This window comes from Oryzias latipes, chromosome 21, assembly GCF_053564925.1.
Source record: "Oryzias latipes strain Hd-rR chromosome 21, Olatipes_Hd-rR_3.1".
In the NCBI taxonomy this organism is placed as follows: Eukaryota; Metazoa; Chordata; class Actinopteri; order Beloniformes; family Adrianichthyidae; genus Oryzias; species Oryzias latipes.
In genome coordinates this window covers 19,646,083-19,656,709 of record NC_136257.1, presented here as the reverse complement: position 1 = coordinate 19,656,709, position 10,627 = coordinate 19,646,083, and the positions used below count along the sequence as shown (strand labels likewise).

Here is a 10,627-nt window from a genome sequence, read left to right as displayed (position 1 = left end):
TACCACTTTTGGCCGCCACCTCCAAGTAGCAGCAAACTAAGTACGTGGCTGTCCGGAGTGACGTCAGCAGGATGTAAATACGGTGCCCAGGCGCATGCTCGGTCTTTTTCCTCTCCTGAGCTTTTTGGGGCGGTCGGCCTTGTCTCTGTCTCTGGAAGATCTACCACCGAAGCAGCCAAAATGATCATCTACAAGTGCGTCATCAGTGGTAAGTCGATGTAATTGAGTTTTGTGTCTTGAAGTTTGGTGATGTTACGGTCTAGAAAGCCTAGTTTGAGGCGTTACGCTGTTAGTGATGGGAAACTAGCTTTCGGTGGCTAGCTAGCTAACTCGTGTATCGTGTTCAGAAGTTAGCGATGCTAACGAAAACTATGGAGTGTTATCCGCCCCGCCGGTTAGCCGGCTTTTCCGAAACAGAGTTTTGGCCGCTTTTCAAAAATGTATACGAAATCTTTTCAGTCTGAGCCAACGCGTTTGTTTCGTACTAATAAATAATTATCGGGCCTCTGGATTTAACACTGCGGCCTGGCGTTTTAGAGTTGTGTGGGAGTTTTTGTCTATAGCTTTTCGGCTATATAGCTTCTAGTTCAGTTTGATTTGTGTGGCCAGAGTGTGTAGACTGGCAGTGCACGCATTTTAAATTGAGTTGGGTTCATGAAACTGTAAAGTTCTGGAAAATTACCAAGATTATATTAAGGGGTTTTGTTTCGCTTTGATTTTTAGTGTGTATTAGACTCAGGGTTTAAGCTATTCAAGGCACAAAGAAGATAGACTATTCGGCTTTAATCTGGGAGAGGCTTTTATTTAGAAATGCACAGGAAGTGCGGGTTTGAACATGTCGTACTAGTGATGGAGTGTGATTCCACTTAATTGAAACCATACAATAGGAAAGTTTTTCAGTAAGGTAGTGAAATGTGTAATAAATTTGGTTCTTTATTACCCCTCAAGAGTTGTGCTTACCAATGTTCTTTTGTTGTAGGGGATGAGATGTTCTCTGATATTTACAAAATAAAAGAAACGGAAATCTTCTACGAAGTTGAAGGAAAGGTGAGTGAGATGACACAATCATCACAGAAACTGCTATTCAGCTAAAAGGGTTGACCTATATTTTTAGTATCTTTCAACTCTTTCACTTCAACATAGTGTTTTTCCAAGTACCAGTAAATGAAACTTAAAAATTGTGAAAATGTTGTTGAGCTTCATCTTGTTACTACGCCCCTATGCCTTTTTGGGTTACATGTTCTCACCCTGTTTGTATTGATTTCAGACGGTCACCAGGACAGAGGGATTTGACGATGCCTTAATTGGAGCCAATGCATCTGCCGAGGAGGCGACTGAGACCAACGAGTCGAGCACAGTTTCCGGGGTGGACATTGTCCTCAACCACAACCTACAAGAGACGGGCTTTGATAAGAAGGGGTACTTGACTTACATTAAAGACTACATGAAGTCGTGAGTATCAGTCTTTATATATTTCAATCCCACAAAAAGACATTTACCAGTTTGGACAGCATCAAGAACATGGCCTTGCTTGTATGTTTAGTATTAAGGCAAAGCTGCAAGAGTCCAACCCTGACAGAGTGGAGAAATTCATGGCCGAGGCTCAAGTGGCAGTAAAGGGCGTTGTTGGAAACATCAAGAACTACCAGGTATTTACAAAGCTGTCTTCTGCAGACTCTTTTAATGGGCTCCATTCATTGTTTAGTGTTGGATGTACTTTCAGTGTGATGACAAAAACAAGGAAACAGCAGACAGTGATATACGTGACACTAAACATCTGGCTTGATTTCATTTAAGAACCAAATGAACGTCTTCGTTCTGCATTTTTCTGATGGACATATTTAAAGAAAATTTATATTAATTTGTTTATGTACAAAATCAAGTCGGGATACATCCTTTATCAGAAAATAAATGGTGACACCCAATTCTAAACAGTAGAAGACGTTTTTGTTTATGGCTATAAAAGATTTGCGCTAATGTTTTACAGATGAGCAGAAGTACACGCATCAGATTAAAACATAAATCTTTAGTGTGAAAAATCTCCTGCAGGGTAAATTTGAGATTTTAAAATGGGTTTCTTTGTATTTATTCATCAATGTGTTTTCTAGATTGTCTATTTGAATCACAGCTGAAGGTTAGTTACTAATTTAGTCTTTTTTTTAATCCTGTAAGGAGATATCCTTAATGTAAGGATATACAATGTAATGCAACTCTGGAAAATGCTGTTTACTCACAACGTCCCCCCCATAATACTATTTGATGGAATGACGGGGCCAAACCAAACTTCCCAAAGTTTCAATGGTATTTTGGACAGCTCATCACATTTGAACTCAGGTTCTAGTCCTCTGACCCGCTCAAAGAGCATATTTGGGACATAGAGGCTGGGAGATGCGATTCCTTTGCTGATTTATTCTAAATGACGCAATTTTTGATTTTATGGCCTTAAAGCGTTCATTTTTAGAATGAACCAATTGAGTTATGTAAATGGTGTTTTATTTTTCCAAATAAACTTGCATAGATTTGGACTGTCCTAAAACACAGTACAGTTTTATTTTTGGCTAAAATGGTATAATCATAATTAAAGCCACTGAAAACGCTTTAAAAACAGGGAAAAAAAAGATCATCGAAACTGGACTTAAAAATTCTCATTTGCTTCTCAGTTTTACACCGGCGAGTCCATGAACCCCGAGGGCACGGTGGGTCTGCTGGACTACCGTGAGGATGGTATCACACCATACATGCTCTTCTTCAAGGACGGCTTGGAGATTGAGAAATGCGTGAGTAGCTTTTAGTGTTTATTATACGTCATGGCTAAAAATGTTTTTTAAAAATCTAATTCTCACTGTTCTGTTTTCAGTAAAAATCTGCAATGAGAACTGCTGTTCAATTGCCTGCTGCTTCCCAAAAGGCCCCCCAGGAGCAGACCTAAGGAGCCCCCACTCTGTGCTCTTTTTGTCTGAATGGATACTTTTGTCCTCAGGTTCCACTTATGCTGAGCGGAATCAAACACGGTCACAGAATACAGTTTTTAAACTTTGTTTTTGGCTTTTGGGTGCTTTTTGTCTCCATGGAAACCAAGTGAATGATTGAAGCTCTGACTCTGGCCAAAAGTGTTTTTCCTTCATCTGCCTTCAGTTTTAGCAACAACAAACATCCCAGACCACATTGAGTTTGGGTTTATGGTTTCAAAATTCATCTATCAAATAAAGATAATGGAAAAAAAATATTACCAAGTTCTTCTTTACATTGGAGTGAGTGTGCTCAAGTTTGAATCGCAAACGACGCAGCTTTAGGTTGACAGATATTTGACTCGTGCAAACTAAAATGTAGGCGTAAGAAGAATCTAAAAATCTTCAGGAGCATTTCAAATGCTTATTCTGTTGCCAGAACTGTTCGCTCTGAGTTTAAAAGTTTGGAGCAAAACCGTAATGGTACAAAGTAATGGTTTGGTCGCCGTATTGCAAAATAACCTGAAAAGGTGGTTTTGTATTTGACAGTCTGCTCCTGCTCAGTCCTCCGTAGGGTCAAAGGTCTTGCTGAGGACAGCGGTCCATCACAGACTCCCCTATGGGACTATCTACTCGAGCCACCACTTCAATGAAGCATGTGTCTGGACTGTGGGAGGAAGGCAGAAAAGCCAGTCACATGTTTGGAGAGAACATGCCAACTCCACTGAAAGCACAGAAGTGGTACTTGAACCATGACTAACCGTTAAACCCATTTTATCAGAAGTTAATGAAATTTAAACCAAGGTTATGAGAAAAGGGATTTACCACTTGATATTGGGTTCAATTGGTACAAAGTTCAGAACAAATTTACATTTCATGTAGAAAATGAGCTCTGGGTTCATTTGGTGCAGTTTAGTCAGATCTTCCCTCAACTTCAGAATTATGGACAATGTAACCCTTGTGCCATCCTAGGCACTTTAACATTGGGAGTTGGGTCATCTAGACCCACTAGACAGTGCTCTGAACCTTTTTTCTTCAATGATTTGTGATCTTCTGGTGTCCATGGATTACATGAAATCTTTCCACCTTTGTCATAGTAGGGAGAACACGTCGATGGCACAAGGGTTAAACATGAACTGAACTGTTGAGGATAAGTCCAAATGAGTAACAGACATGCAGTGTCATTCTGTTGCCATGGTTACACTACTAAAGAGATTGGACAGAACTACAAATGCTCTTTAATCTTTATTTTCCAGACTCATTACTGTTAACAGTGTCTCTTCAAATAAACACCTCTTTGCGCCGGCGTTGAACTTAACGATGCGTGGCGTTTCAAACAGGTGTGTCCAATGACATTTGCAGCCTGTTCACTGTCTGGCCACAATGGAGCGCTGGGACAATTCTGCAGAGGCTTATAACTAAATATACACAACTTAAAGGCCTCATCTCAACTAAAGAACCGACGGACAGATGCAGAGGACACCTATGAGTCTTGCTTCTCCTCTTCCTCATCGTCAGCGCGGTAATGCTGGTACTCCGGCTTCAGCTCCCAGCTGCTTTTGTGTGCTCCTTTGCGGTTGCATACTCCGATTTCCCTCACGATTTCTTTGAGGTAGGTCTGTGCCAGAGGAGGAAAACAATTTCAACAGTACATTTGTGTTCAACAGAACTGAAACATTTCCTTCACTTCCCCATTAAACATGCTGCAGCATTTGTATGTCACACGAAGGATATACGCAGCACTGACTGGACTGGACCCACAGTCAAACAGCACTTTGCTTTTTTGCAGGTTTTAATTCTCACCGTAATAATTCTGGCTTTCTGGAAGTTTCTTTCCTTTCTGCTATTGATTTGACCCATGAATGGCTAAACAGTCATTGGATGAATCAGCAGTGTCTCTACACCAAATAACAAAAAAAAGCCAAGATCCACTAAAGCTGATGGAGAACAGGACCCGAGAATTGCAGCTAATGTCAAAGGAAAAGTTTTCAAATACATCCAAAGAGAAACAAAAATGGTTTTCCTGTGCCAATGTACCACTATATTTTTTCTAAAAGTTCCTGACAAAAATCCAACATCTTTGATATTGCATACGGTATGAAACCAAGTTTCATGCTTTGTCCCATCTGTCATGTCTATTAAAATTAGGATCTGTTCTAGGGTTAACTTTTAGAAATTTCGTCCACTTTAGGATTGATGAAAGATGTTTTATAGGTCCTACCTAAAACAATAATTCAAAAATCTTTAAACACAAATCTTGTTTTTTCTCTCTCCAACTTTTGATTTTGAAACCTGAATTCCAAACACCGAGTTGTGAAGGCCTGACAGCCTGTTCGCTTGGGTCAGGGGTCTGCAAGCTTCAACACTAAATACCCATTTGGAACAGTTACTTAGCGACCAAACCGAGAGCCACAAAGTCCCATTTCAAAATGAGAAAAAATTACCATATTTTTGTGGCCATTAGGCCATTCATTTATAAAATATAGCTTTTAAATCTTTGCAGTAATTGAATTATATCAGTGTTATATCTGTCTATTTGTAACTATTTTAACTTCTTTTTGTGGCACGAAGTTCCTTTCAAAATAAAATCCCTCCGGTGTCAAAGAAGTTTCTCCTGCTGCAGTCGATTTACTTGAATCAAACGTGAGAAAGCAAAGCAAACATGGCCTTTTTTTATTAATAGAACTTTAGTCCGCCCTCATTTGTTTTTCTCTTTTAATATCAAAAGTAACATGACAACATTGGTGTAGAATTAAGTTTTTTAAAACATACATGTAAATGTAATCATATAGGAATTACATACTTTAAGAGGTTTACCTTTAAACGGTAACTAAACACTGCTATGCAGAAGATAGAGTAAGTTTAAGTTGAAGCACATTTTCCTAATTATAAACCATTCTGACAATAGATTCAACCTTTAACCACCATTTTGTTCAGTGTGACATGCTAAAAATCCAAACTTCAGATAAATTACATTACTTATTAACTAAAAAAAATCAATCACGCTACAAATCCATTATTTGTGTGAATTTGCAGATTTCATTAAAGCCAAAGAGCCACAATGAAGTGAGTCTCGTGTTGAAGACCCCTTGTTTAAGCAGAACAGTGCGTGTCGAGCCTTTATTCTGAAACAACCACTAGGTGTCTCTGTTGGGCTTGTAGAGCTCTGCCAATTCTTCTCAGGGAGTTCCGCCACTGTGCTCCAAGACTTCTCATAATGGACATTTTGGTTACTTCGGTTCAGTTAATTTGAGTGTTGGCCAAGTGCTCTGGGAGAGAAACGATGGAGTGGAGTGTATCGGGGCGTTTGACTCCTACTCAGTCGATGGTTATGCAATCAGATGCAATCAGAGGGAGAAGAGGGCCTCAAGGTCTCATCAGCACCTACACAATGCTGTTCACTGGGAGTTGGAATGAATCCTGTATCGATTCACCCTCCCTCCCCGTGTTTGTGTGTGTGTGTGTGTGTGTGCACACACTCTGGTCAGAATTTGAGCCACAACAGAGTGTGAGCAGGCATGGACGTCATGCTGTGGGCGATTTGTTCAAATTTAACAAGGCAAGGTGGATGGTGGGCAGGTGCCTGGTTTTGTTTTGTTGTGCTCTGCGTGCAGGGGCTCCTCACCACGGGTTGTTTGGTGATGTCCACCAGGTCCTTGAAGCTATAGTACTGGTGCTTCTCAAAAGCAGAGAAGAGCATGTCCATCACAACCTGCCGCTCCGCCCTCACCATCTTCCCTTCAGACTTCTTCTTCTTCTCAAACTCCACCTTGAAATGACGCTCCATGTTAGCAGGGACACAGACAGCTGATAATGTGGAGAAATTAATCACATTACAAAATACACCACAATATTTATAATTTATGTGTTATTTTTCGTTTTTATTGTAATTATATTATAATTTCAATAATAAAAGCTCCCCCTTTGTGCAGCTTAAATCAACAACAGTTTTTTAAACAATATTGGTTGGGGATGAGAGTTTAAAGTCCCATTATGAAAGCATTCAATGATGAAATTGTTTTCCGTTGGAATTAAAAGTCTATTAAACACTTCGGTAAACACATTTTAAACTTGCTCTCATGGGTGAAGCTCAAAGTTTCAGACACACACGTTTGTTGGTGTTCATTGTGAACCTGGCTGAGGGGAAATGCAGATTTCTTACATTGAAATCATGGTTGGCCACAGGCTTGAAGACAGTGGTGATGGCCCGGTCCAGCTGCTGCGACAGACGCTGGGGCTTGACAGACTCGCTCTGCAGCCTGTCACACAGACGCACAATCGCACAGCAAAGGCTGAGAGACAGAAAGTTTCCTTTGTGTCCCTGAGGCCGACTCCATCGTCGAGGTGACAGATGTAGCTCCAGGCAGGAATGACATTGTCTGCACCTTGAGGTCAAGCTAACAAAATATGTCATGACACTTTCTCCGTTCAAAGACTTCCTTTCACTGAACAGTGTTTTCTCACACCACCCTGACAACATCATCTTTTCTGCTGCGTGCATTGATTGACAGACATTCATCTGCAGCCAGAAATGTATCATCCGGATCCACAGGTGAAGGATTTTCTGCTGCTCACATTTCGCCTCTGCAGATAACGGATATGGCCATACCGAAAGTCCACGCTGCACAAAATGTCTTTGTGAGCGCGAATGAAAACACAGTCCGAGGGTCAGGATGAAACTGGTTTCCACAGTTGTGCCCCTAAAGTGCTTTTCTCTTAGAGAATAATGTGACCCGCTGATTTGACGGCTACCACAATGAAGCGAAATGTGTTTGCCTTGGGTTGTATTGAAGCAGTGCATCTGCCACAGTGATGTCGTTGCTATAGCAATGGACCAACTCTGGCTGAACTAACATCATTCACAGAGGAGGAGACAAAGACCAGTTTTTAAAAAAAGGCAGAGTGGTCTGGAGTGTTTTGTGTGACCAAAAGAACATTTGCAGCGATGCATCCATTAACAACTTCCCTGCTGCTGCTGCTGGAATGAATAAGCATTGCTCCTATAGAGCAACAACGGGGATAGGAGCAACTTTGGCTCGACAGCTGCCCTGAACACTTTCTGCACTGGATGGATTTTTTTCCACACTAAATTACTTCAGACCGTCGTTCTGCATGCTGTGACTCACGTAGAATGACAAAATCAACCAGACGTCTCCTCAAACTTGTCAGGAAAGCGTTCAAGCTGAAATCATAAGTGTCCCACTTTCCTATGTCTATTGCTTTAATGTACCCCCCCCCATCACCACCACCACCAGGGAGGCTGGCTTTTAAAAAGTGTGTTGATGACAAGCCTGAAGGTCCCTCTTTTCCTCCACCCAGAGGACAAGGCTTCAACAACTCCCCAAAGTAATTTGAAATGTTGATTAATCAGAGCATGTCAAGTGTTAGGCTTCCTGTTTGTATTTGTGCACACCTGAGGCAACAAAGGATCTGAACTAGACTGGATTCTAAAATCTTGTGAGTTTACTTCTCAATTTGGTTTGACATTTTTACTGTGTGGCAGAATGACAAACAAGAAGATCGTGTTAAAGAATGTTCTTAGAATCTTCTTTGAGGTTTTCTGATCTTTTTTCAAAAACAGGATTTAGAAGATTAGAACGTTTTGCTCTAGTCTTTAAAAATGTGCAATGGTTCCATGTGCGATGGAGACTTTTACATTCAGTGTGTTGATGTTGTGCCTTACGTTAAATGGCAGGTTCCTCGTCAGACTGCAGCTGTGTGACTTACCGTTTGATCTTCATGTAGTCTTCAGAGACGTTGGGTCTGCATTCCGCTCTGTGCACCACCGTTCCCTCCAAGCTGATTCCATCTGCAACAAAAGGCCCATCTTCAGCTCTAAAAAAAATCACAAAAAAATAACACGTGCACACACCAATCAAACTTTTTTTTTTGTTGCTCTCTTCGTATTGTTAAACTTTAACAGCACTTTCAACGTTTACTTGGCTTCTGCTTGTAACCATGCACCTTGAAGAACTTAACTTGTTTTCCTTTTCTGAGCTGGCATCTGGCTGAAAACTGTACAGCTTGATGGCTCCAATATTGCTCCCCATTTTTGTTGGACCGCTGAGGTGAGGTGTGAGAGCGTGTTAACAGAAGGATGTCGGGAAGCAGAAGCGGGCTTACTCTGCGCAAACGGTTCTGCCCACGACTCAAACTATGTCCCAGAAAAAAATTGGGCTAAAAACGAAATAATCATAATTAACCACTGTGAACGCTTTAACAATAAATCAAAAGATGATCGGAGTGGGGCTTTAATTCATAAATGTCAGTTATAACTGTGGCTTGGAAAGACTACAGTAGTGACTGCTGTGACATCTGCAGCTTTGAAAGTTTGGCCTGCTGAGAGTTTGTCTTTAATGTGGAGCAGAAGTTTCTTTGAATGGCACAAACAGCAGGACCGGCTTCCATCTGCAGGAGAGTCAGAACTCTGTGGAGGTAACAGAGCCCAGCAATTTCCACAAATATATATTTACAAAATGCTCCGATCTGGCTTTCTCTAAAGCTGAGTTAAAGATATGTTTGTGGAGCTGCAATGTGATGAAAACTGTCTGTCAAATTGAGTTCTGTTAATTGTACCATTTGACATTTCTGAAAGGTGGACAGTCATGAAGCTGAAAGCCACATGAAGTGCTTACAAATGATTGTCCCTAACCTTACACTTTAGAAGGAACTACATGCTTCTCATCCAACATCAATGCTTGAGCTCCAGCATAAAAAGGATTGTTCAAGAATTTTAAAACATCAACATTTTGGCATCATTCACTTGGCATTTTTTGCAAACCCCCCAGATCAGAAATGTTATGCATGATACTTTTGGTGCATTCAAACTTCAAACCTTAAAGCTAACAAACCCATGTGGTCCCGAATGCTCCACAAGTCTGGATAAACAGCAAGCAGAACAGATAATAAAACACAATAAAGGTACAGTAAGTCTCTAACTGTAAACATCAAAACAAATATCTTTAAAAAAATTACAGTAATATTATAACTCAGACTTGTGATTAAATCATTTGCAGCTATTTGCCTTGAAGCAGTTTTGTTTATAGTTTTATCTGATGAACAGTTCCACCTTCACAAGTTTCTGGATGTTCTTCTATAAACTGTTTCAGCAAATCCTTTCTCTGTGCCTCCTGCAGGTTTTTCCTCCTCTGCTCCTCCTTTCATTTTCCAGATTTGAACTGACAGTGCAAACTCAATAAAAAAGTCCAGCTGGTGTTACAACAGAAACACATTTAGACTGGAATTGATTGTGTTTAAATAAAATGGCTTCAAACGCCTCTGTGGTTTCTAACACATAATATGGTAAAACAACAGAAAAAGAAAGTGGTAGAGATCCCAAAAAGCCAAACCGACTGTGAGCCTACCCCAACACAAAAAAGCAACAAACGACAGCACAGAGGAGAGACACCGGCTGTCCAACTCATCTCAACCTTCTCTTTGAATTCCTTTTAACCCAGAGAAGCTTCAGGTATGACGTTCTGACAGGAAGGAGTCAGCGATTTCCTCCGCAAATCCCCCATAGTTCCTCCCATGTCTCCTTCCACCTCAGCTGTCATCCGAAGCAGCGTCAGCTTCTGATGACAGGATCACCTGTCAGACAGGCAGCGTCTTTTGTTACCGCGGTGAAGTGGTGCTGCATCTGAGAGCTGCTCAGACAGGTATAGCTTTCAAGATGTCCA

The 10,627-nt window shown here is 40.9% G+C and overlaps 2 protein-coding genes across 3 annotated transcripts in view; one reads left to right on the top strand and one right to left on the bottom strand.

Moving 5' to 3' along the window:
* The first annotated feature begins 103 nt into the window (after nucleotides 1-103).
* Nucleotides 104-3,224, top strand: tpt1 (tumor protein, translationally-controlled 1). Its single transcript, NM_001164864.2, has 6 exons — nucleotides 104-208; nucleotides 980-1,047; nucleotides 1,268-1,452; nucleotides 1,544-1,649; nucleotides 2,661-2,777; nucleotides 2,858-3,224. The coding sequence occupies exons 1-6, from the start codon at nucleotides 181-183 to the stop codon at nucleotides 2,858-2,860; spliced, it is 507 nt and encodes a 168-aa protein (NP_001158336.1). The 5' UTR covers nucleotides 104-180; the 3' UTR covers nucleotides 2,861-3,224.
* Nucleotides 3,225-4,180: 956 nt separating this feature from the next.
* LOC101164354 (general transcription factor IIF subunit 2) overlaps nucleotides 4,181-10,627 on the bottom strand; it is a 49,652-nt gene continuing 43,205 nt past the window's right edge. Inside the window, exons 5-8 of one of the 2 annotated variants that reach the window (XM_078939862.1) lie at nucleotides 8,676-8,757; nucleotides 7,111-7,345; nucleotides 6,574-6,717; nucleotides 4,181-4,566 (exon numbers count right to left, since the gene is read on the bottom strand). In XM_078939862.1, coding sequence (XP_078795988.1) covers nucleotides 4,432-4,566; nucleotides 6,574-6,717; nucleotides 7,111-7,345; nucleotides 8,676-8,757 — 596 coding nt within the window. In that variant the 3' untranslated portion in view covers nucleotides 4,181-4,431. The remainder of the gene's footprint in view (nucleotides 4,567-6,573; nucleotides 6,718-7,110; nucleotides 7,346-8,675; nucleotides 8,758-10,627) is intronic. The other variant, XM_004081687.5, reaches the window with a different exon arrangement.

Coding starts and splice junctions, on each gene's coding strand:
- tpt1 (NM_001164864.2), top strand. CDS start 181: ATGATCATCTACAAGTGCGTCATCAGTG. Junction 209..979: donor CTACAAGTGCGTCATCAGTG/GTAAGTCGATGT, acceptor CTTTTGTTGTAG/GGGATGAGATGTTCTCTGAT. Junction 1,650..2,660: donor GAAACATCAAGAACTACCAG/GTATTTACAAAG, acceptor TTTGCTTCTCAG/TTTTACACCGGCGAGTCCAT.